The following is a 26,923-nucleotide window of genomic DNA, read 5'->3' on the forward strand; positions in this document are numbered from 1 at the left end:
AAAATTAAAAATTGCATAGAGGATTTGCTCATTGCCTTTTTTCCAGGAATCCTACTTCTAGGTCGTTCAAAGTCTTTTTGTTTACTTTTCAATAACGGCATTTATCAATTTAATTAATTAATTAATTTTCAAGAGTTGTACCTACTCTAAGAGGACAGGAAGCTAAAGGAAGAGATCAAGAGATTTTTTTGGATTTAGAGATATGGCAGTGGTAACAGGTCATGGTAAGAATCTTTATTGTCCCTTCTTATAGCTCTGATAATTGGAAGAGTGTATCTAAAAAGAGAAGGTACAATATGGGTGAATTCAAGCTTCCTGCCAAGCCAGTGAGAGTGCCTATCAATTAGCCCTCTAACTTATTCAAATAACAGAATGGGAATTAGAGAAATTTAGCATTTGAAAAGAGCTGACTTTCTTTTTGAATTCTAATTCTACTTTCATTGTGAACACTAGAGTGAGGAAGGGAGGTTTCGAAGTGGCTGACCTTCTTGCAATGGGCTGTCTTGTTTCCAGGGTCTATATTAATTTGCAGGTAAAGTGCATGCATGTTTAAAGGAGTCACGTGGTCAAAAGGCTGCACATCCCTTCTGATACACACAGCCATGTTTGCTCTAAGTCTTCCAGAAGCAACTTACAAGGGAGTTATTTAATTACAACGAACCCCTAGTACTTCATAATAATTATTAGCCTAAAAAAATAATAAATCTACCAAACAAGGTGTGGGAAGAAGTTCTAATTTGTATCAGTACTCCAGAGAACTAAATTCCATTCTAAATGCCTCATGTGGGAACGGTACTGCTACCATTTCAACATATAATGCTCTCCTGAGCTCCAAAGCAACATTTTCAATTGCCCCTGGACAGCTCCCTCTGGGTGTCCTTTAGTTATCTTTAACTCAACCTGTTCAAAACAAACCCATTAGAGAGTTGTCTACAAAACAAACTCTCTTCTTCATTTCCTTGTTTCTATAAATGGCACTAACCTTTCTCCCAGTTCAGTAAACTGAAAACCTAGGTGCCATCTGTATTTTACTTTGTCCCTCATCTCATGCATTAAGTCAGTTTTTCCAAGTCAGGCAAATCCATTCCTTCAATCATTCCCTAACTTCTTGAACTAGCTACTTAGCTACTATTATTGCTTCTTAATTCCTTGTCCCTAGCCCCCATGTTTTTTCTTTTTCTTTTTTTTTTTTTTCATCTCAAGAGCACACACTATGGAGTCAGACTACCTGGGATAAAATCTCAGCCATTACTTATAGGTTGAGTGACCTTGGGCAAATTACTTAATTTTTCTAGGCTTTACTTTTCTTATTCATAAGATGATAATAATGGGGCCATACCTTAACGGAGTGTTTGAGAATGAAATTAAGTAATACTTAAAGGCACTTAGTACAGTGCCTGGTATACAGTGAGATGCAATAAATGTTACCAATTATAATTATTTTACTAATTTGACTCTTCCTTTTACCAGTAATTTAAATTATGAAATACTATTTCCTGGCATTTAAAACTCCAAATATGGTCTCCTTTAAAGTATTTAGACCTTATCTTTCACTATTCCTTTACATGTAACTTAAGGATTAGTCAAACTGAACCCCCAGTTAGGGCCCCAGTCAGCTTCATGGTCTCCTCCCACAGCTTTTCCTCTACATCCTATGTCCTTTCCAAACTACTCAAGTCCTATATTTCTACTTTAAGACTTGACCCAAATGCTCCTTACTCCATAAAACCTTCCTGACTCTTCCAAAGTTGACATAACATTTCCCTTCTTTGACACATTATAGTATTTTACTGGTATTTTCAAAGACGTGCTTTATTTTACTGAGTCAGTGGGGTTTTTATTTTTTTTTAATTTCATAAACCAACCCTTGACCCTAAATTTCCTTGGGCCACAGACCACGGCCTGGGTCTTTATATTTCTCCAAAGTACACTACCTAGGACAGGATATATTCATCTATTCACAATTATTTACTGAAGTTCCACTGCGTGTCAGACAAAGTGATAGATGCTGTTCAATCAATACTTCATGAATTGAAGAGAACCCTACAAGTTTTATGCCAATGTATGGATCTGATGACAAAGATTAGATATTAGGCTCCATATAATAATAAAGTGTTTACAACCCATCCTAACCTCTGTGAAACCACCACCTCCTTCTTCTGTTCAACAACCACTAACTGGCCCTTTATCTTTTGTAAGAAGCAAACAGTCCATCATTTATTTCATTAAAAAATTTGTTTTAAAAAGCATGTCAGTCTTAGTCACCTTTATCCAAGACTATCCAAATGCATTATTGAATATTTATCTCTCTTTTATATGGCTGAAAGAGAAAGGCAACAAAAAGTTGTTCTTAAAACCACCCCTCTTTCCATGGCCCCAAAAAGCCTTACACACTTGTTCCAAATTTACACTTTCAAAGCTGTGATGAGTAATGGGAAGCTCCCTCTCCTCAATCTCCCTGTATGTCAAGCAACTCTTTGGCATCCGTGAACTTCTTTACCTTTCAAGGTCTTTTGAAAACTTGCAAGCAACGTTTCTTTGGTCACACGGGTTAACAGTCCTAATTTTACCTCTTTAGCAAATCAGTTTTCCAAATGGACTTTACTTCCTCAAATAATGACTAGATTTTGACTGAATGTTTGACAGATGAATCAGGAGACTCATCTACTCTCCACAGCTGCATTTTTCCTTTGGGTAAATCATAGCGATTCCTCCAATTCTCATTTTTAAAATGCCTGCATTTGCCAAATCGAATGCCATCCGATCAATCTCCGGTTCTCAGCCCCATTTTACAGAAAAAGTGACTGAGGCTCCAGGTAACAGAGCAGGAGGTGTGAACCACGAGTGGGGCCTTCTTACTCATCCAAGCTTCTGCTTTAGCTTAGTGCCTTCCACTATGACATCTTCCCCCAGTAACCACTAGTGACCCCCCAATAGCACTTACTTGTGCCTGAAAGCAGAAACAAAGGAGCAATACTGGCAGCTGTACTTGTCCTCGCGGGTAAACATGGCCAGGGCCAGGTGGCTCCTCTCATGAGAACGCAGCCCCTGCATGGACATCAGGACTCTGTCACATTGACTGCAATGGTATCCCCCCGGCCGGGTTTCATCCTCCAACATTCCATCAAGCAAGCAGTGTTCACCATCCACCCGGCCCACCAGGGCACCACTGGCGTCTTTGGCTGCTTCCAATCCATCCAGGAACAAGTGGGCAGGGTCATCCGCCTCCTGCTAAGAGAACCACACACACACACATGCCCCACCAACAAAATAAATATCCATCATCATTGCCCCCAGCTTTCTTTTTCTCCCTTCATTCTCCCAAACTCAATAGCACTTCTTGTCAGAGCTTCCTCCCCTGCCTCTCCAGCTACCTTTAGAGGGAGAGCAAGCCCAACTGCCATTCCTCATGCAGTGGAGGTGATTTTAGAACAACATACCCGGACACAGGTTGCTACTGTTTGCGAAATGTGAACAAGGGCTTCTCCCGCTCTGAAGACACTTCACTCACTTCTTCCCCTTAAAAGAAAATTCCAACTGCAATCCCATCTAAGCTGACATAAAGTTGGGCTAGGGTTGTGGCTCACAGAAAAGAGAGGAAGAAAGGAAGAGAATGAAAAGCAAAGTAGTATGGTCATTGAGGAGCCTTGGGCCATTATCTGGAAAGGAAGCAAAGCAAAAGATCCTGCTGTCTGCCCCCTACCCTGTAGATGGTGACTTCACTCTATGACTGGAGACTGCTGCATAATCAACTCAAAAAATTAAGGAGCAGCCTAGTTTTAAGTCACCTGTTTTTCGAGATAGTTCCTTGGGTTACTGATTACACAGGAAAAGCCCTTCTGTCTCTCTCACGTGATCCCAGGAAACGAGCCTGGGACACACCGCAGTGGTGTATGAAAGAAGCAACTGTATGTCAAGCAATGACTGCTGATATCCCTGGATTGCCACTGTTCTGCCAAAAGACAGAAAGCTTCAGTCTTCAATGAAGAAAAGTAGAGACTTTATCTTCATGTTAAATTGGCAAAATAGGATGTAAGCTCAAGAAGGGCAGAGGACAAAAATATATTTGCATGTACCCGTAGAGAGAGGGCAGAACCCTGAAATGACTTCTGTTTTAATAAATAATAGGGCTGAGCAATATCCTGGAGATGGGGATGGTGGCTTGGTTACTGACGTGGTGGCTGCTATTAGGATTATGATGTTCAAAACAGGTGGCCTAATAAAAGTCAGAGGGAAAAGGGAAGACATTTGTCAGCATATATGGGAGAGGGGATGGAGGAGACAAACCAAGGCTTTCAGGGTCAGTTGTTACTTGAATGCTTTTAGTTTTAATGTCTTTTGCAGTCCCCAGAGGATCCAGGATAAGAAGACAAAGAGATTCTCCTAGGCTTTCTGCATCCTCAGCCAGATGAGAACAGTAAGAAGTCAGGAAGAAAGAGGAGCAGAAGACGATGGGAACAGAACCCACTTGATTCCTCTCAAGAGCTCGGGCAACTTGGAAGAACGAAGAGCTAATGGCACTAAACGCAGAAGAGAAGGACGACCTGAAGCCTCCTAGACCGAGAATCCTGGACCTTCTGTTGCCACCAAACTATCCACGTGGAAGGAAACCAGATCGAAACTCGACCTTTCCCTGAACAGAAAGATGAGGAAGATCCAACCTGCAAAGAAATCAAAACAAGCCAAACCAATCCAAGCATAATTCAGAAATGCCCACATTCTGAGATGCTCTTTCCTGAGCTGCTTTAGGCCATGGGGTTAGTAAGTAACTCGAATCGCTCACACACAAGAATGCTCATCCAGACCTTCCAGTTCTCACCTTCACGGCAGCTGACACAGCTGGGACATTGCCATACTGGACGTGCTTTCGGAGGTGATTGCAGATGGCTCGGAGCGTTGGGTGCACTTCCACACAGAATTTACATTTGTAGCCCACCACTTTCCTCTCCTTGATCTTTGGCACCTCTTCTAAGTGACCAAAAGGCTGGTAAAATACAGTGGTAGCCATCAGTACTCCGAGGCCTCCCTCAATTGTCGGAATTTATTCTTGCAGTTTATTAACATATTTTATTTTAAAGCCGATTATCAGGTTAAAAACCAAGGGAGATATAGGCGAGTATTTTTATATAACAAATTTGTCAGCATCATGGCACGCTGCCTACTATGCAAAGTCTTTGGAACCCAAATACGTTACGGCTTGTGAGTAGAGAAGATTTCTGTGCAGAAGCTCATTGTCACTGCCACTAAGTTATCTGGTTTTCAAACCAGTTTCAACTAGGCAGGTGAAACGTTGCATAGTTGCGCCATTAATGAACTTCTTGATAAAATAAAATCTACTCCTGGAGACGTTAGGTTCGTGTAGCAAACACTGAAGACCAAGACATGGCTGAGAAGTGCTAATGGTACCAAGAGACAGCCCACACTGCCTTAGGAAAGAGCGAGCGTTGTTGTAAAACTAGGCTTCAGATAAAGCTACTTGGCAGAAAGACATACATAGAAACCACCCCAAACCTCCCCTGGGGAGCCATGGGAGGAGTCAAAGGGACGGAGGGAGGGGAACGGGACCAAGGAGAGGGATGAGCACAGAATGGGAGATAATCAAGCTCGAAATGTTTAATTGACTTATTGAGCTCTCTGGCAAGCTAAGTCACTAGGAAGCCTGCAGCAGTTTGGCTGGCAACGAAGAAGTGCATGTGGGCACCAGTGATGAGAGGCCTCCTGGGGGAAGGGAAATCAAAACATATCCTTACCCTCTCTTGTTTGAAATCTGCAAAAGCACCATCTGCATATTTCTGCTTGCTCAAAAGCTGTTTCCTCCTCTCCTGACGTTTGGCACGCTTCTGGAATTCCTCATTGTGAATGTTCAAGTGTGAGGTCAGCTCGGCTGTGCTTTGCAGTTTGCTATCACAGTGCTTACACTGGTAGGTGGAGTTCTGTAAGCGGGGGCCGTTGCCCAGAATGATGAAGTCCCTCTTTAGGTCCCGACTGTGGTGGTCAGTGTAATGCATGCACAGCAGCTCTGCAGTGCTAAAGGACAGCTTGAAGCATTTGATGCAGCGGAACGGGAGCCACTCGATTTCCTGAGCTTCACCCTCCACCTCGGCTTTCTCAAAGCTGCTTCTCTCCTCTTCTTCCATCAGCGTGGGCTTCTCATGCTCATCTGCATAGACGGCCGTGAAGTAGCCCCCCAACTTGCTGGCGTGCTGCTTCTTTGGGAACACCCCTGGGTGGCGTTTCATGTAATGCGACACAATGCCCTTCTTGCTGAACGACTGGAAAGAGCACAAGGAGCACTTTTTCTTCTCCACTGCCCGCCGGAGTTCCTCGCTCAGCTGAGGGGAGTCGTCCTTGGGCGGGGATGGGATGATCACTTTGTTGGGCTTGTCGCTGATGGTCCTGGAGGCTGCCAGGCAGTGAGTGTAATATGCATCAATGTCGTGGCGCTTCTGGTAGTGGGCTGCCAGACCTTTGCGGATGGGGTTGGTGTAGGCACACAGGGCACACTTGAAGAGGTTGTTCTTGCCTTCCGGCTGGGCTCGGACATTATTGTGCTTGATGCGGTAGTGCCTGGCGATCCCCTTCCTCGTGGAGCAGAAGTACTTGCAGAGCTGGCACCGGAACACAGTGTGGGAGACCAGGTGGGAGGTAGAGAAGTGAGAAGTGGACACGGGCTCCTCTCCCACCTCCTCCTCAGTGATAGAGATTTGGGAGGGGCTCACTTCAGTGGTCATCTCGGGCTCAAGGGGGACTGGCAGCTTCGGGGGCGACTGGGAAAAGACATCAAATTCAGGCTGATTGTGATACTTCTCGTAGTGGATTTTCAGTTTCTCCAAAGTGCCGTGCGTGTACGGACACAGTTTGCACCGGTAGGCGCCATACCCTTGCTTGAAGATCCTGCTTGTCTCCTCCACGTCGTTCTGGGATATGTCAGCAGACTGCTCTACGTCGTGCACAAAGTCCTCAGCGGTCACCTTGATGGACGGATGTCGCTTCTGGTAGTGGGTCAGGACGCCATGGATACGGGTGTTGATGTATGGGCAATGCCTGCATTTGTAGACGGCACCTGGGTTGATGTCAATGTCCTGGGCAAAGTCAGCAGCCTTCACTTTCATGCCAGGGTGCTTCTTCCCATAATGGGTGAGAAGACCGTGCAAGTTGTTATACTCAGATTGGCATACCGTGCACTGGTATGGGGTGGAGGATATGGCGGGGTTGGCTGAAGCTAGCTGCAGGCTTTTCTCAGGGGACAGTCTTGCATCCTCTGGACATTCAGCTTCCTGCTCCGGGAGAGGGGTGGGTATACTGTTTTCACAATTCACAGGGCCTGCCAACTCTTCGGATGAAAGAATGGGCTTCTCCACAGCATCTTTCTCCTTGATGATGTCCAGCAGCACTGACTCATCACCATTCATGGCCCAGGGGTGGAACGCTTGGTAGTGATTAGTGATGTCCCAGATGGAGACAGCTTCAAAAACACAGTCCCTGCATCTGTAGGTTTTGGCTTCGGCTGGCATTGTGAGAGAGGGAGGGGATGGGTCTGGCCCAGCCCACAGTTTAGTAGCCATGTAAGTGTAATCAACATAGTGTTCTGGATGCCTCCGTTGGTAATGCAGGAGCAAACCATTGGGCTCCGTATGGGAGTAAATGCACCATTCGCAGTGGTAGCCAGCTTCTATCAAGCCATCTAGAAATGCCCATCGCATGATGGACGTGACTGTGGCTTTCAGGGCGGGGTGGTCTTTCTTGATATGCTTCCTCAGTGCATAGAAGTAGGGGGAGGTATATGAGCACTGCCTACATTTGAGTGCTCGGAGTTTCGTTTTGTCCCGCTCCAGGTTAGAGGTGGAGACAAGCACGCAGCTGGCAGGCTTCTTCTGATTTCGGTCGCAGAGGCTTCGAATGGTGGCTGTATGCTGCCGGATCACATCTGCGTTGGCCTTGAAGTCCCGGTGCTTCTTCTGATAATGAATGAGTACCCCTTTGACCGTCCGGTTCCCATAATCACAGTGCTGGCAAAAGAACATCTCATTCTCCACAGGAGGGCCATCTCTCTCAGAACTGCTTCGGTTCAGCTGTTGCATGGGGGCGGGTGGCCGGGGGGAGCCTTGGGGCCCTTCGACCCCTCTCATCATTGCAGCTGTGGGAGGAGCCTGTCTGATATATTTGGCAGTAACCTTTATTTCTGGGTGTCTTTTCTGGTAGTGGACAAGCACTCCCACAACTGACCGATTGCTGTAGGAACAGTGTTTGCAGTAGTAAAGCTCAGTACTGAGGTCTGGTGGCGGGGGTTGTGGGGGGGGTGGGGAACCCATGTTGGACATTTTGGGAGACATTGGAGCACCCACCTCAAATGATAATTGAGAAAGGGCAGAGCCCCTGTCCACAGACACCATTCGCATAGTTTTCTGGATCCTAAAGTAGGAAGCCTTTTCTTCGGGGTGTTTCTTCTGATAATGAACCAAGACAGAATGCATGTTGGGGCTTGCAAACGAACAAACATCACAATCATAAACAACAACAGTGTTGACCAAAGGGTCCTTCTGATTTTCACATTCAGGAGTAAAGGTCTTGGAAGGAGTGTTTTTGTTGAACGTAGTTGGCAAACCACCACCACGAGCCACAGGCGTGGAAGTCGCCATGTTCTTGGGAGCTGAATTCAGAATCTCCCTCAGGGTCTGGGATTCTGTATTCAGCCCTTCCTGCTGCTCCACGACATAGCTTGAAAATATCATCGCGTTGTTGATCTTCACCGTGGGATGCATTCTTTGGTAATGTGGCATCAGGCTTCTAACATTCGGGCTCGTGTATGAACAAAACCGACACCGGTAGATCAGGTCCGAGTGATCGAAGTTGAGTACATTCATGGCTTCTGGGTGGTGTTCACCATAATGCTGCTGGAGATCTTCGAAGTTGGTGTAATCAATGTAGCATTCCAGGCACCTGTACACTGCGCTGTGATCGTTGGGGTCCAAGATGTACCTAAAGCTGAATTTAATGTACGGGTGCATTCGTTGGTAGTGGGTGCTAACACTCCGGGCAGATTTGTTGTTAAAGTCACAGTGTTTACAATAGTAAAGCCTTCCAGAGTCACCAAAGTCTGTGTTTTCATTATTGTGCTCGGTCCCATAGATGGGAGTTTGGGTATTCAGCAGAGCAGTATTGGAAACTTGGTGATCTTTCAAGTTTGTTGAGGAGCCGTAATAATCCTCTTCATCTTCAGAAAGGGTGAGCTCAATCTCAGCCCCATTGGTGGCATTGTAATCATGGGTGATGTTTCTGAAGTTGGGCTCCTTCTGGGGCTCACTGGTATCTCTTGCCCATATCTGTTGGGCAGAAAAGGAAGTAGGAACCTCTATGATGGGTTCTGTCGGCTCTTCCTCCCTGTCCAACTCAACCTCTATCTCGACTTCGTTGTCTTCCTCTTCCTCTTCATCATCCTCAACATTGATCACTGCATCTTCCTGCTGTTTGGTTTGGTTAATTTTGCTCTGAAGGTTGCTTGCTATCTCATCAATCCTGGTTCTCTTCTTCACGGGTGACAAATCTAGAGGAAAGTCATTGGCGAGCTTCCTAGAGGCCTTAGCTACAAAATTGTTCTTGGAGGACAACCCAAGAATTGAGGTCTGACTTTTCTTCACAGTGTTGCTGGAAGAGGGGTGGCTGTCTGTCTCATTTTCCAATGGTAGGCTTGAGGGCTGCCCCTCGAATTTTGGCAAGTTGTCACAGAATGAATGTTTATGCTGCTGATGGACTCTTAGCCCTTTCAGAGTTGTGGTGGAGTAATTACACATGGTGCATTTGTATGGGTGCAGAGGTGCGGCTTGTGTGGGTGGCTGTGGCTGCTGTGTTGGTGGTGGCTGTGTTTGTGGCTGGGATGGCACCTGATGTGGTGGCTGCAGCTGTGGTGGCTGTGGCTGCTGCAGTGGCTGTGGTTGTGATGGTGGTGGTGGTGGCGGCGGTGGTGGTGGTTGCGGTGGCTGTTGCTGCTGCAAGGGATCCAACATGACTCCTGACTTTCTACCATTGATGCTTGAGCTCTCATAAGACACCACACCTTCATTCAGTGAGGATGAAATGCTTTCACTCTGGGAATTCACAGCATCCCAATCTGACGTTGTACCCGTGTGACACTGTTTGTGAGCCCCAAGTTTCAACGAGCTCTTGCAAGTAAACGGACATTCGTCACATTTGTAGACAGCTGTCTTTCCAGATAAGTGGATGTTTTCTATGTGACGAGAGATGCTACGTCGATGCATGGTGAGGAAAGGACAAAAGGGGCACTGGAACCTATTCATGAATCTTCTAAATGGAATCCCCTTGGTCTCCAATAATTTGTTGCCATCTGAGCCCATCAGCTGCTCTGCAGACAGGCCTGATGTCTGGTGATCCATAGCACTTAAACCATTCTCACTGTCTATTTCATTGAACTCTTCATCAGAACTAGAGTCATTTAGCATGCTATTAGTTTCCAGGTCAGCAGAAGAATTGGTCATGTCAGTCATTCCATAACGGGATCTCTCTGCCAAGTTAACTAGACCAGAATTGTGAGGTGACTTCGGCTTCATCTGAGGGTAAGACATGGGTGAAAACTTGGAAGCTGAAGAAGAATTGGGTCTCATGATGGAGTTGCCCATGGAGCCCCTGAAGTTGGAGACGGTAGTATTGGGTATCTCCCGGCTTGCAGCATTCATGGTCAGATAGGTGGAGTTGGAAGTGGGGCTGGGGGCACTCTTGTTCGGCACATCAGGTAGATTAGTTCCTTCTTGTTGCTGTCTGAGACTGGAAAGGATCTTGACCATACTGCGGTGTTTCTTCATCATGTGGTCACACCAGCGTTCTCGGCGGGGGGTCTGGTAGCTGCACCACTCACAACAAAAGTTGCCTCGAGATTTGGTCAAAGGCTTGACCATAGACTCTAAGATGCTGCGCTCCACAACCTCTGCTGGCAGTTCCTTGCAGGGGTCCTGCAGGGATATGGGCGGAACCACAGGGTCTGGCATTGGAGCAGGAGCAGGTGGGGGAGCAGTGGTCTCCTTCAAATTGTTTTTGTGATACATCTTCTGATGCTTAATTATTCTTGCCCTTCTTGGTGACTTGTATGTGCAAAACTGGCAAGAGAAGACCTTTCCAAATCCCTCGTGCATCATGATATTATAATTTAAGGATCCCGGGACAGGGGGTCCTGACGAACTCCCTTCAGCTTGAGCTCCATGGACCTTTCTAGTGTGTTCTATGAGGAGGTTTTTTGACCTGAAGTAGCGTACGCAGAACTTGCATTGAAAAAACTTGCTTGTTGGTTTGGGATTAGCGGCAATATGATGACCATAATATCCTGGACTGTGGCCATAGTAACCTCCGGTCCCCAATGCAGTTGCATTTTGACCTAAAGAAAAAGCATAAGGAAAGTGACAAAGCAAAAGACAATTAAGATATCTAATCATGCAAATCAGTATCATTCCAATTATTCTTCATTACTAAACATCACATGCAAAAGGCCTGAAGTCTCAAGATGAGGCCTTGAAGAGTATTGACAAAGCATCAATGAAGATACCCGTACTGCACCTTCTCATGGATAAAGATGCAGGGTACAGCTTTAGGTATTCTCCTCATCTCCATAAATGCGCCACACGGCTATAAAAATACAAGTTTCATAAATTGTACTACTTTTTCTAGAACTTTCCAAGCTACTACCTTGTTCTCCAAATTAAAAGGTAGGATATATGAGGAAGCTTTTGAAAGGATAACAACCTAAGATACTCAAGAAGAGATACATGATGCCCAAACCACAAAAATGGCTAGCAAAGCACAAGGAATTCTGCAAAAGCCACATATATTAAGAACCATGGCTACAGGCTAAAAGGAAACAAGAGCAATTAAAATACATTGGCTATGCCAAGTTTAGTATAGATTTACCTGATAAATCTTCTGCAATGGCAAATTCATCCTTTATAGAAGAAAACTCCACCTCTGTCTGATTACTGGCATTCATGGACCCGCATCGTGGCTCATTCACATTGTCCTCAGCAACATCAGTTGGCTGCAGAAATGCCGTGTGGACATCCTGAATGTGTGCCTTGAGATCTTCATAAGACGGGGCTCTGAAATCACAGCCATCACACTGAAGCACCTCCATGATCTGGGTCTACCCTCTCACATTAGGAACCTGTGGCAGAAGTCAGAACAAAACATCTTAAGGAATGCACTAATCGCATACCTCGAGCTGATGGGGCTATATATCCATTAATGGGAGAAAATTCCAGTATCAGTAGATTTCTTATTGGGCTTTGCCAATTGGAACATTGGCTAAAGAGAGGCAATCAGACATAATGGAGATGATGTCCTTGACCTCATAATTTCAAAGAAGGAAAAACACCAGATAAACATTTTCTAGCATGATATGTCTGTCTTCCAATGCCATTTGTCAAGGAAACGTTTAGTACTTCAAAAGTTTCAGAAGTTTCTGAGCTTCTCCACTGAATCCAAATTTCTTGGTAACTTAATGTTGGCTTTGGTTCTGCCTTGGACTCATTTTCTTTTTAAATTGGAGCCATCTCAAAAGAAGAGGATGTCCACACAGAAGAAAGGGAAAATTTCAATCTTCATTAGCTGTTTATTTAGTTATTATTACCTTGGTGTCTTGTCACCAAATAGTGAAATAGTATTTAAATCTTTGGAGTGGAGGTAGAGCATTTTTATTGTAGCTTTTCTTATTTTAATAACTTTGCTGATATTGGGGTACACCTCTATTTCCTCCCTTCTCCAAATAGTTTAGTTGTGGGGTTTTTTTTTTTTTTCCATGAGCTAAATGACTATTTGCTCTTTTATTACCTACCAATTATAACCTAACAGCTTCTTCAATCTAATTAGGTCATAAAATATTTCTCACGAGGTTTTCAAACAACCAACTTTGGATGACAATCCAGTTTCTGTTTAAAGTTGCACCTTGGCACCTCGATTTGCATGAAGACAACAGAAACTTGCATTTTTGAAGAAGGGCTTCTAAGTCCTGACTTTTATCTTTTTCCACTTCTTTCCTTTACAACCATGAAGTGCATACCTGGATGCAAAAAGCTGTGAACCTACCATGGAATAAATCAAAACTTGCCCAGCTACCTTCATTCTGCTATTTACTGTGTGACTGAAATATACAGAAAGCTACACACTAACTCAATGGAGAGTCCCACCATCAAGAAGTCAAAAATGTATTACAAAGGTGAAGTCCTTCCTATCTTAATGTATATTTTAAGTTGAGATACCCTGTTATTGTCTTAATGAGTAAGTTACTTCATTAATATCATCACAAACTCTACTGAGTCATTGTAATCTAGAACCAGATGTCCAAGAACTAACGCTGTAGCCAATGTATTTTATGATGTAATACTCTATACTTTTACTGTAAAAGATAAATTATTTCTGCAGGAAAAAAAAGGTCCAGTAATAACATATTAATGTAGTGAAAGGAGCCATCACACAAGGATTTTCTATCAAAGAATGCTCCTCCTGAAATAACTTCTGGCAAGTCCAGTTCTGGACAGACTGAGCTTGCAGAGTGAGCCACAGATATTTACCTCCTCTTCTTTCACCCAGCAATTTATCCTTTTTCAATAAACATTGAACTGTGCACCAGACTCTTTTCAGCTAAGTCTCAATATTCCAGATACACAAGCTTTTATGTCTAAGCAACAACCCAAATTGTGTGGAAGAGGTTGCTATCAGCTCTGGATCAAATTACAGCAGTCACTGAGGCCCCACCCCACTTCTCCTTTCGCACAGTCCATTAGACCTGAAAACAAATTTTTCCATGGTGCAGACAACTCCTGCATTTAGAACACTTCACAGAAAAAAGCAGATCATCCAGTGTGCACTCCCCATCCCCCAAGCTTAGTCTTTTCATCTCAGCCAAACAAGCCACAGCTCTGCTGAATGTGTTTATCACACTTTCAAGAGATATGAGCTCCTGCGTCACTGAAGCTCTAAGACTCACTAAGCTGCCCTAGTCCTCTGAGCTTTAGGGGCAGCCATTTTAGCTCAGAGCTTCTCCTCCGTGCACAACATGGCTTCTCCTGGATTCTGCTAGGCTAACAATCAGAAATGAATGCTAGAAGAGCAGGCTGGGCTCCTCCTATGCTCTTCTCTTCCCAACAAAGAATTAACTGTTTTCATTTCTCTTCAAAAAGCAGCACCTTTCTCCTCCTCAAATGTCATTCACCAAGATCTCCAAAGGTTCTTTTATTCCATGATTGATATGCTGGTTTGTTAGTCCCAGCAGAGCCCTGGTCAGAGAAGGATGACCCTGGGCCGGATCCTGTTCTACACCAGGATTTAGGGGTGCAGCAGGGGGACCTCCAGAATGCCTTGACTTCTTGGAAGTCGTCCTTCCACACACAGAAGACATACCATCCGACTCTGCTTGCCAGATTCCAAAGTCTAATGACCTTTGTTAATCACCAGCCAGTCTGTCTGCATCAGCAGACCCTGCCAACAGACACACCCTTCAACACAAAGGCTGTAGCTATTCCTTTTAAAGGAGGTTCTCTGAAAGCTCCATTGTGTAGCAGAGAGGAAAACAAAATCTCTTCCCTTCAAAACTTCAAGCCTTTAGAAATAATGCAACAAAAGGCTTTCTGCTGTGTGTCTTTTGGAAAGTTTAAGCCTGACTTGCACAACATCAACAAAAGTTACGGCTCTGCAGAAGGAAAGCAGGGCACCTTCGGCATTAAGTCATTCACCTAGAGATGAAATTCATCTCTATGTAGTTCTCTAATATCTTGGTGTCTTCTGAAGCTATTATCAAGGATGCTAACTTCACTGAACACAAACATAAACTAACAGTCTCCTTGTTCTGCTACAAAGGAGATTAAAGGGTTATGAGATCAGAAAAAGAGCCACTGATTTGGAAAAAGAAGAGATGATGAAAGTGATTTCCTAATGGGTTCTAGCTTTCATGTTGTTGCAGCCTCTGCCTCAAAAATAGCTCAGAGCCTTAGAAGAGGTTAATCTCCAGGCCACTGAGAGAACCAGCATCAGGTAGAGCTGAATGGCCTTCAATTTCATGTCTGCACCAAGTACTGAAAGGAGGATGTAGCCTACTTTGAAAGCCATCTTGCCTTTGTGTACACATTTCTCCTGAAGACGCTGACAGAAGAAGAAAACAGAAGTTGCTGGCATGGCCCAATCAAAGAGATAGAAACTTGATATGTTTATGAGATGGTACATGGGCACATGTGCAAAAAGTGACAGCAAGTGGAGGAGAAGGGAGTAGGGAAGGACAGAGACAAAAACACAATGGACATGAGGATGACCCATTCATGTTTTTGCAGCAGATGGTAATCCTCTAAGAAACCACAACCGAGAAAAAAAAAAAGGCAAGAAATAAGCTCTGCATATCTATTTCATCAATCCCGAAGAGCAGCAACCCTAAGAGGCTAACCTAGTCACTGATCTGTTATAAAATTATGATTTTAAGTTAAAAGCTTTGATCTCATATCTACTTACTTCATTTAATAATACTATGATGATGAAATTAGCAATATTTTTTCTCACCAAAATCAGCAAAATCAAAAGTAAAAGAGGAAGTTTCTCAACTAACTAAAAAGAGTCTATTTCAAAAGGTCTTGAGATGAATCTGCAAATCGAACAAGCACTCTGTCTCTACCCCAGATATATGTCCAGGTCCTTCAAGGTCAAATAGGCCTCAGATGCCTAGACTTTAAACACCACCCATCATGATCCCTGCAAGGTGAACACAGATTTCATTCTATAGTAACTGGCACCTAATGTGACTGGTGCTCCTAACATGAAACCCCTAGACTATCCTAATTAGTCACTGCCTTTAGTACTACTTACTCGTTGCTGATTTGTTCAGTTTGTATTTATAGTTTGAGGATTTCAAAATGTGGGGTTTTGACGGGGAAACCCAAAATCCAATTGTTTATGTTCGACAAATTCTTGAAGATATAAAGAACAACCAGAGATGATGTCAAAGATTTGAAACATATATACAGAAATGAGGAAAAGTAAATTATGGACAAAGCCTGCTCATTTTCAATCTTAAGAACACCAATTTTAATTTATATCACCTGCCCACCTACTTTCTGTGCTCAGAATTCCAGGGATCCATTATGCCTCAGTTTTCCTTCTTGTGAAGGAGGAAGGAGACAAACCACAGCTTCGTCATTCATCCTTCCAACTCACTGCTCAGACGTAACTGGAGCGGGCAGGTGTTGACACTGTGTAGCATTCTTCAGGCCCGCCACCATCACTTGGTCCAGGTCAGCTTGGCAAACACTGCTCTTTAGTTTGAGGGCCCAGGAGCATAAATGTGGTCCTCAAGTCAAAATCCCAGCTGTCTTCAGGAAGTGATCAAATTAAAAGGCATAGGCCTTGCCTGGATCTAACCTGTTCTCTGACTGAAGGACTGCAGCCCAGAAATAAAGCTGTGAAGCACCACAGCCATGTGATTCAGTAGCAACTAATTATAACCTTCAAAGCCTTTGAGAAATAGAACCAGAAACACCATAAGGTGCTTTTCCTCTGTCCACTCCAGAAACCTAGTTTCATTTATAAGACACTAAACTTCCCAGTTCTCCTCAATCATAATTCTAATAAAAGGCTCTCATTAGCACCTGTTGTTTGAACTTTTCTTAGTTTTCTTTCTTATGAATGGAAAAACCAATTATCCAAGGACAGGTAATAGAATACATAAATTCTGGAATAGTTCAGCTAGAAAAACAGAAAAATCAAGAAACTAAAGATCATTCTAAAAAATATATTTGCAGATCAGAAACTGTTGATATGCTGAAGTCAAAGAGTTGTGACGTGTATTGGGAAGTTAATATTTTTAATTGCAAGCCCCAGGACCTTAAGATGAAAAATTATTTCTTTTTTAAAAAAGGCACTAGTAAACTTGTAAATGTTGGGTTGCTATTCTTAGCAACAAGGGGAGTTCTATATCACTACTAATCATTTACACTTGTTAAGGCTGAAGTGAAAGTTCTAATAATTTAATAATCATTTAAAGCATCTTTCCAAAGAGTAATGAACTGAAAAGTTGAGGTGAAATCTCTTTCAGGAACAGTAGTTATGGAATCAAAACTACAAATGCAAATACAGAATGTCCAAATATATATACACACACACACACACATAATTATATATATATAATTAATTACATACATATATATGTAATTAATTTTCTTGATTTAATTTTAACTCATATATGGGCATATGCCCTTCAAATTTAACAAGAGTGGGGCAGAATCAGTTATTTTCTGAATAAATACAAATGACATAGGTACTATCTCCATGTTACAGTGTAAAAAAATAAACCAGCAGGCCAGGCACAGTGGCTCACACCTGTAATCCCAGCACTTTGGGAGGCCAAGGCGGGTAGATCACGAGGTCAGGAGTTCAAGACCAGTCTTGCCAAGATGGTGAAACCCTGTCTCTTCTAAAAATAAAAAAAAAATTAGCCGGGTGTGGTGGCGGGCGTCTGTAATCCCAGCTACTTGGGAGGCTGAGGCAGAGAACTGCTTGAACCCAGGAGATGAAGGTTGCAGTGAGCCAAGATCATGCCACTGCACTCCAGCCTGGGTGGCATAGTGAGACTCCGTCTCAAAAAAATAAAATAAAATAAATAATAAACCAGCAAAATAAACCAACAAGCAACTTCCAACAACAAGCTACCTCCAACAATCCCATAGCATTTGGTACTGTTATAGATCCTGGCTCACAATGTGGTCTTCAAATGTCCTATCAAATGTGTATACTGTTTGCTACATGATCTAAGCAGTTCTGTGTACTCTTGGCAATCCACCACACTAATGAAAGGTTTAACATATCAAGGAGGATAAATAATTAAGGAATTCAGAAGGGAGACACAGCTGTTCTTCAAAACCAAATTTTCAGAAGAGAAAGGATTAATTTGCAATCACATATGTAACCTCCAATATGAGACTGAATTTAAATAGTAGCAGGGAAATACCATGAGACCAAGTCCTGCCAATGCATGTGGCCTCTGTTGTATACAGTTGGCCTGGTCCATCTGTGGGACCTTGTACATAAGCACAAAGTCTGAAACAGGCAATTTGCAGATTAATAACCCAGTCACCTACTGGCCAAGGATGCTAGCCTTCAGGTTACTTTTTATTTTAGGTTCGCTCTCCTGCACAAAGTTTTCAAGTACTACAGAGTATGCTGGAGTACTATTTCTTAATAGATACCTTTGGGATCATCATTAAAATGAAATGAGCATCTAGGGATGTAATCCAAGTGGCTAAAAATGTTGGATATGTAAATAAGAAGTGATTCTGACCGAGTGACTTGTTATGAAAGCAGGTAGTGAGTGTCTCATACAGAAAGAGATACTACATACCTTCTGGAGAATTCATGCATTCCTTTGTAATGATATAAGGCTAATTGAGGCCAACAGGCCAATAGGCAGTCTGCCAGCTCTCCTGTCCTTAGAAAAGGAAGCGTGTGATTTGAATAAGGAGATAAAAGGAGAGAAGGGACAAGAAAAGAAAGGGAGGAAGCAGGCTGATATCTCAGTAGCTTTAGACTTCATTGTCTGTAAAGGGGAACTTGCAGTTCACTGGATAATTCTAATTCTGAGAAGCGTCTTTACAACTTTCTTGAGATGTGGTTTAGAAACAAAACAAAACAAAATGAAGATGCCTCCCCCTCACTGAAATTCTCAAAATGCAACCATGATAAATGAGATTCCAGCTCATCATGTCCTTTCAAATGATGGGAACCCATTCTTGGTGTCCTAAGAATGAGTAAGTGAGCAATAATAAGTATTGAGGAATTCTCTGAAATGTCATGGGTTCACCAGGAAGTTCCTTGGAAACTGCAGCTGTTCTTGCCCTTGTACTTAGAACAAGAGATAACTGATTTCTTCCCTCCAGAGCTAAACCTCACCCAAACAGCAGAGACAGAAAATCATGGTGTTGCTTTATCGACTCTTCAGAATGCTGCCTGGGTTTCTACCAACACTTTTCACACAAGAACTCTCATTATAAAAATTGTAAAATTAAAGGGAAGTTGCAGATATGCTGCTGGGTCTTCATTACAGAACTGATTAAGACGCAGAGTAAGCAGAAGCTGCAGTAAAAGTCATCTTCCACATCACGAAAGACCAAGATGTGAATTGAGAACTTTCCCTGGGGGCTGGTCAGCCTGACTGACCTTGGGCCTTGGGTGTGTCTTCATGGCCCCAAGTGTTCCTGGCTCACAAGATTCAGCTAAACATACCAAAGATTCAGCTAAACATACCAAGTCTCAATTCTACAGATTCAGTGAATGAATCCAGAAACCATTTTTAACAACTTACCTTGTTTTCTATTACTAGGCAAAGAAAAAAAATGATATATGGCCATTGACTTGTGGAGGGTGTGAGGAAGTTTTGCTGAAATAACTTCTTTTATCTGGGGAAAATCTCAATCTAATCTCCCCGAGACTTGCTCACTTTTGTGTGCTCATCATTTGCTCAAAAAATTCAAACAATTCACTTCCTTTAGATGAGAATGATTCTGAGCCTGCCTCCATCAGTGGCAGCCCCTGATGTAATAACCCTTCCAGTCTATTTTCTTATAGCAGACAAAACTGATTACCTAAGCCTGGCACTTGAATCTGTCTGTCTGTGTGTCTTTCTCCAAACCATGGTTTCTAATATAGCTACCCTGTGAGGATAAAGTCCTAAACTGCCTACTTTCTGAAAAGGCAAACAGTGCCTGAGCCTATGTAGACCATACATGCTTTCAAGTCCTCCTACTCAAGGGGACTGTGATTTTTTTTTTCCTCCTCTTGACTTCTACCTGTAGCAGAAGCCAATAGAAGGCTGTCCTTCTCCCTTATCAAACTAACCAACTGGCTCATTCAGATCCATTAGTTTTCCTACCCTTGCTTCAACAAATTAATGCAGCCTTATAGCAGGAAAAAACATCATATGTGTTTCCATATGGGAGTGGAATATACCCCCAAATTAGAAATTTTCTAAAAATGAAAGCTAAGAAATTTCTTTTCTCTTGCAATCCCCAATATACTTTTAGTAAGTAAGTTTATTCCTAAAAATTCCTACATCCCAAGAACCAAGCGGAAAGCTTAGACATTTGTCCACCAACACAACAGTAGACTTTATTATCAGGTGAAAACACTACAGTGCTCAGTTAAGGAGCCAAGCCTCACATTCCATAAATCCTTAATGATAAATCCCACTTTTGCCCAACAAAGTTAGGGTTTTCAGCATATCCACTGTTGAGCTATTTAAAAAACAAAAGACAAACAAAAAAAGGCATACAGAAATGCCTATCCAGTCAATTAAGGAATTTGTTCTCAGGTCACTAAAACCAAAAAGTGACAGTAGGTATGATGTCTCTGCCTGCCATCTTCACCTTGAGAACAAGTCTTTTGAGGCCCTTACTTTGATCATTTTGCTAAATGAAGAGATTAGATCATGATGTTCAACCTTTTTGTGCAAAGGACCTGTTTTACAAGATTTTCCTCTCATATTTTGTAAGATTTTTTTTCCTGATTAAATTCATTCCCTTACATTTTATTATTCAGAGACATATAAATGCCAACCTTCATGTGACTGCCTTCTTATAAATTAAATCCAGGGGCTTTCCTTGACAACTCTATCTAAAGTTAGCCACCACTCCCAACCCCTACAAAATCTATAAAATTGAAATCCCTACTCACAACACCAACCCACACACATAGTTTCTCTCTACTGCAATACACTACTTTATTTCCTTCACTATTGGCATGACCCTTGTTTGTCTGTGGTCTTTTCTTCCCACCAGAACACAAGAACCCTAAGAAGGAGTCTAGATCTGTCTGGCTCACATTAGGATCTTCAGCCCCAGGAACACTCAATGTACTCAACAGGTACTCAGAAATATGTGTTGAATGAAGGAAGGAACAAACAAATGAACTAGAGCTTCTGAGTGATAGGATTCCAACCAATCAAAAAAGATTGATCATGAGTGTTAGATTACTAACCCTGTGTTGTCATAAAGCAGTAGTCCCAACCAGGGGTAATTTTATTCCCCACTCACCCCAACTTGGGGCCACTTGGCAGTATCTGCAGGCAGTTTTAGTTATCGTACCCAGCATCTGTGGGTAAAGGCTGGGGATGCTGCTAAGCATTTTACAATGCACAGGACAGCCCCCACAACAAATAATTATCTGGCCCCAAATGTCAGTAGTGCTGAGACTGAAAACTAAATGATCTCCAGGTATTTTCACTCTCTGCATATAACCCTCCTGTCTTTAGAGGCCCTTCATGGGGTCTTCACTGGGGAGTCTCTGGATCCTTAGAGGGTCAACAAGTTCTCTCCCAAGTCCAAGATTTTATAATTCTATGGTTTTAAATGATCTTAGCAGCCCTCATACTATATGATATCATGAGTTTTCAGTTTTATTTTTCTAATTTGGGTATCTTACCAAAAATTTTTTCAGAAAAAAAAAAAAAAAAAATCCAAGGTGAATGTATGTGATTGGTCTTTCCTACTGATACAGCCCTTGCACCCAACTAGGACAGTTGATAATCCTGTGGGTTTGTTAAGGGGCAAATGTCATTAAAAATGATCAAGTCAGCTGGGCACAGTGGCCTTTGCCTGTAATCCTAGCACTTTGGAAGGCTGAGGCAGGCAGATCACTCGAGGTAGGGAGTTCGAGACCAGCCTAGCCAACATGGTGAAACCACTTCTCTACTAAAAACACACACAAAATAATTAGCTGGGCTTGATGGCAGGTGCCTGTAATCCCAGCTACTCGGGAGGCTGAGGCAGGAAAACTGCTTGAGCCTGGGAGACAGAGGTTGCGGTGAGACAAGATCATGCCACTGCACTCCAGCCTAGGTCACAGAGCGAGATTCTGTCTCAAAAAACAAAACAAACAAACAAAAAAAGTTAAGTCCTTAGCATGTGGCCTCTGACTAAAATTTCTGTGAAAAACAATGCATATGTTCTCCTCTCCAATGTGTAAAATCATCTTTTTTCAAAGTGACAGGGCCCCAGGCTACTATAAGTCACTCTTCAGAGGATAAGTAATGCGTTTTTTTTTCTTTATTCTTATATCCCCAGGGCCCGGCATAGGTCTGGCTTTGATGAGATTTGTGCTATGAGTACTAACTGTATGCATGCCTGCTTTCCAGGAGAAAATTAACCAGTGGTACCAAATCGAACTAAATGTTCAAGAACCTAAGGAATTCCAGAGAGCATTCATGAACAGCAAAACAAAACAAAACCTAGTGCTTATGAAGCTAATGAAGCTACATCGCAGTGGTTAGCCGACTACTGGGAAACTAGCAATTCTAAGTCTCCACTAGCAATTCTAAGTCTCCACTAGCAATTCTAAGTCTCCACTTATCCATGAGTTTTAAATAAATGACCATCCTCCTTTTCCTCATCATCCATGGAGAAGCTGCCCCTGGCTGCGTTGTTCTACCTATGTGTTTATAACACTGCTAAGCTACCCTGAACTGATGTGACACCTGGAGTCATCACCTGACTACACCTGAGACCATTTGGTTGCCTTCCCTCCACAAAGCCTTTTTTATTCTTGTTTGCAAAGAATCCTGGAAAGCCTGAGGAATAATTCTGTCCTATAGCTCAAAACTGTATAAACCTTTTCAGTGGAGGGAGTATAACAAAATTAGGTAGAAACAGAATTTTTTCTTCTTAGCCTCCCTGAAAGATACTGAAACAATATTATTTGTGCCTTCCTTAAGTCAAAGAGAAGACTCTACTCTAAAAGCTAACCATCAATAGGTTCATCGTGTCCAGTGGAGAGGAGATCTTAAAGACCAGATTTCAGAATAAACACAAGTATCTCCTCTACCTTGAATTCACACCCAGGAGAGTAACTGAAAAGGTACAAAATCCATTTTTTGCAGTTTGACTATTCAGAGAACTTCTTAGGCATGCAAGCAGTGTGTTTATACTTTGGAAACACATTTGGAAGACTGAAAGTTGCTGACAAAGGTATACACAGAAGAACAAGAGCTATAACACTGAATTATCTTTAGAATCCAAACTCATGGAGTCAGAACAAGGTTATGTAGTAGCTTTATGCCTGCCAAATCTACCCCACGAGAAACATTGTCTTGTTTCTTATGGAAAATGTGCACTGCCAACAAAGTCACTGAAGAGGCTAGCTGAACGAGGCTTAGGAGGATCTGGACATAGCAGGGTCGGTTCATGTAAAATGGAAAGGAGAAGAGTAGTCAGCCTTACAAATGTCTGTCAAAAAAAGCCAGCCTCTTTGGTGGCACACCTAGGGAGTGTCTCAGACTAATGATAACAGAATATTGTTGATACTGGATTTCGCTTCAAATTATATACTGCATTCTGAAACCAATTGCAACTTGGAATATTTTTCTCTCTTTACTAATATATTAATTTATCTTTATCCTTTATTTCTTTATTCATCTAACTTTATTCCTAGAGGGTATCTATATCCATTTGTTGGGTATTTAAAAAATCTAAATGTATCAGAAAGTCTAGGAATCATCTTTAACTTTTAAAATATCTCCCCTAAGGGTCTCTTAGAAGAGTCTGTTACCATTCTGAAGAGAATAGCTTAGAAATCAGGAAGATGTTGAGATCTCTATGCTTGTTCATGGTTTTCCTCCATGTAGAACACTTTTACCTGCTTTTGGAAGGTCTAAGTAATCCCCGGCCTTTAAGACAGTGGTTCTCAAAGTCTAATCCCTGGACCAGCAGCACCAGCATCACCAAAGAACTTGTTAGAAATGCAAATTAATTGAGTTCCACCCAAGACCTGAATCAGAAACTCTGGTGTTAAGGTCCAGTAATCTTTTTTACATATTCTCAGGGTGAATCTGAGGTCCAAGCAAGTTTTAAGACCAAGCTCAAGTTTTCCTTCCTGTATGAAACAGTCCCTGAGACCACCAGCTAGAATAGTGAGCATTCCCTGCTCCACTGCATTGGAGCCCTACTTTAAAATGCTGCCAACTGGCTGAATGCAATAATAACTATGCAGTCCTTGAAGAGCACAGGAGACAACTACTGTTTGCAAATATTTAACTTCTTGTTTGGGAATTAATGAGAAAATACTAAGTTGCAGACCCAGCATCAGAAACTAACATGAGTACACTCATAAAAGACAATTACTCGTCTTGAAAGAATGAAGACTGTGGCTACTGCAAGTGCTGATACTGATACCCATCTCCCTTAAAAGCTTCAGAAAGGTTCATGACATGGTGTCCTTGGTATTTCTAAAGCAGGACATGGGTCCACAAAGGAAAGAATCAGGGTATTTTACCTGGAAAATACTAAGAGTTTGGGTAAATCCTCATGATCCTAGGCTCTTCCATGACAGGAAGCTTTCATGATAAATAAAATCTTATTAGAAAATACCTCCAAGCTTAGAGTGGTCATTTGATTGTTGCCCTAAAGCTATACTGCAGGGCTAACCTCTCAGTTAAGAATCAACATCTGAAGACACCGATGTGTCTGGAAATCCCTCAAAAGAAGGATATATGCTTTAGGCTAACCAAAGAAATTTCCAGAAAAAAATGATGGCTAATTGTCTTACACTGCTAACAAAGGCTTGGCTAGGGAAAATAAAAGACAAAACATACAGTTTGGCCACACCCAACCAATAAACTTACATGACCCTTGAATCAAAAGCAAGACTTAAAACTTAGAATCATGAAGTTCAGAGAGAAAAATTCAACGGTGTCCGTCCCAGGAACCTAGCCAGAACCCTTCTAAACTGCTGAAGGACTACCGAAGCAAGTCAAGCCATCAAGACACAAACTCAGGTTCTAAAAGCAGAATTAAGCAGGGCTTGAGGAGGGGATTAAAAGAGATGTTTCTCTCGTTTTTTGAGGGCCAAGAAAAAGTTCTGCTAGTTATGCCCCGAAGACAAATGAGTTATTAAAAAAAAAAAAAAAACTAAGACAAGGGGTGGAGGATGACAGAAAAATATGGCATGGAAAACACCCATGGAAAAAATCTATTTTGAAGGAACAGGACACAGAAGAAAATTATATACAACAATTAACAGAGATTCTATGAAAGAAGAGATCAAAGACAAGATGACAAGACATCAGCACAAGATGAAAGAGAGGCTGGCAGTTGAAGAAAGAAAACGATGACAAAAATAATATCATTGCAGAAGTAATAAATATATTAAAGTTATAAGAGGTAAAATCCACAAATCAAAAACAAAGTTGATGATGTGGAAAACAGTCTTCAAAAAACTGCACAAAATGCAGAGGAAAAAGACAAGTAGATGAAAGCAAGTGGAGATGATGACAGATAAGAAGGTTTGAAAACAGATCGAACATACAGATAAAAGGTTTTGTAGAAGTAGACAGCAAAACAAAACAAAACTAAATATGCTTCAATCTGTGGTAGAAAATACTTAGTTGAAATAAAAGAGTATCTGATATTCCAAGAAAAAGTAAGACTGAATTAGTAAAATTGAAGCATCTTGGTGAGGTTACAGAATTTCAAGGCTAAACACTGAATCCTATATATATCAAGACCTTTAACAATTACTCATCTATAACAGAAAAAGTCAGGTGTCCTCTGACTTTTTCACGGTAACATTTGATGACAGAAAAAAAGTGAAGCTATGTCTGCAGAGGCTCAAGAAAGAGAGAACAATACCCAAGTAATCAATTCCCAATTAAGTTCACAATCCGTTTTTTTAATATATAAAAATAATAAAAAATGATTTTCTAATCAGCATAGTCAGAGAATGCAGCACGTAAGTAAAATACAACCAACAGAAGGTTCAAAATCAAGATCTCAAGAACAGGAAATTTAGAGGTAAGCAGAGGCTATGAGCACTGAATCCGCTCACATTTAAAACTACAATTGAATAATTGATAATACTTACAAAATAAAATTATAATTCCTTAAATGTAGTAGTTATAATAACAATAAATCATCCCATAATAACTATAAAAGTATGTAGAATTGGAAAAAAAAACTTAACCATAATAAAATACACAGATGGAAATGCAAAAACTTTAGAGGATAAATATAAACGGGCAGAGGCGGCTCACGCCTATAATTCCAGCACTTTGGGAGGCAGAGGCAAGTGGATCATTTGAGGTCAGGAGTTCAAGACCAGTCTGGCCAACATGGTGAAACCTGTCTCTACTAAAAATACAAAAATTAGCCGGGTGGTAGGGGCACGTGCCTGTAATCCCAGCTGCTTGGGAGTCTGAGACAGGAGAATTGCTTGAGCCTGGGAGGCAGAGGTTGCAGTGAGCCGACATCATGTCACTGCACTCTTGTCTGGGTGATAGAGTGAGATCCTGTCTCAAAAAATATATATAAAAATAAATAAAAATAAATATGTATATATGGGCAAATATTCTCAACTTTCATAGCAGGACAAAAATAAATACACATACTGTTTCATTTGTGAAGTTAACAAATTTCGAAATAAAGGTGTAAGAACATTAATTTAGTAATAAAAATAAAAACAGACTATATAGCTTTGAATCACTAGAGGAAAGAACTCAAAAGAAAATGCAGATTATATAGTAAAATGAAGAGGACAAAGGAAATTGCACAGAAATATAAAAGAGAATGCATAAAATTAATTAGAATTAGGTATATGTGATATACCAATAAATGTGAACTAGATAATTCTTCCTCTGGAAAACATCCCCAGAGTAAATTAAAAAACAATCTCTAACTGGATTTTGTCTATAAGAGACACATACATAGTAAAATGATACAAAAAGTTTGAAAATCTAGTATTATTAAACATATACCAAGCAAAAGAAAGAAGAAATCACGATTAATATTATTCATGGTTAAATTTAAGATACAAAAGCTTTTAACATGATAAAGATGAATACTTAATAATGTAAAAGTACAATCCACAATGAAGATTTATTATGAATATTTATGTTCTCTAGCAGCACCAA

General features: G+C 41.7%; 1 protein-coding gene across 5 annotated transcripts in view; it reads right to left on the minus strand.

Moving 5' to 3' along the window:
• ZNF462 (zinc finger protein 462) overlaps window positions 1-26,923 on the minus strand; it is a 152,519-nt gene that overhangs the window by 79,666 nt on the left and 45,930 nt on the right. For 2 of the 5 annotated variants that reach the window (XM_033237890.1, XM_033237893.1), the window contains exons 2-5: window positions 11,914-12,163; window positions 5,751-11,383; window positions 4,820-4,984; window positions 2,945-3,231 (exon numbers count right to left, since the gene is read on the minus strand). In XM_033237890.1, coding sequence (XP_033093781.1) covers window positions 2,945-3,231; window positions 4,820-4,984; window positions 5,751-11,383; window positions 11,914-12,133 — 6,305 coding nt within the window. In that variant the 5' untranslated portion in view covers window positions 12,134-12,163. The remainder of the gene's footprint in view (window positions 1-2,944; window positions 3,232-4,819; window positions 4,985-5,750; window positions 11,384-11,913; window positions 12,164-26,923) is intronic. The other 3 variants (XM_033237891.1, XM_033237892.1, XM_033237894.1) reach the window with 3 other exon arrangements.

This window comes from Trachypithecus francoisi, unplaced genomic scaffold (assembly GCF_009764315.1).
Source record: "Trachypithecus francoisi isolate TF-2019V2 unplaced genomic scaffold, Tfra_2.0 Lachesis_group16, whole genome shotgun sequence".
In the NCBI taxonomy this organism is placed as follows: Eukaryota; Metazoa; Chordata; class Mammalia; order Primates; family Cercopithecidae; genus Trachypithecus; species Trachypithecus francoisi.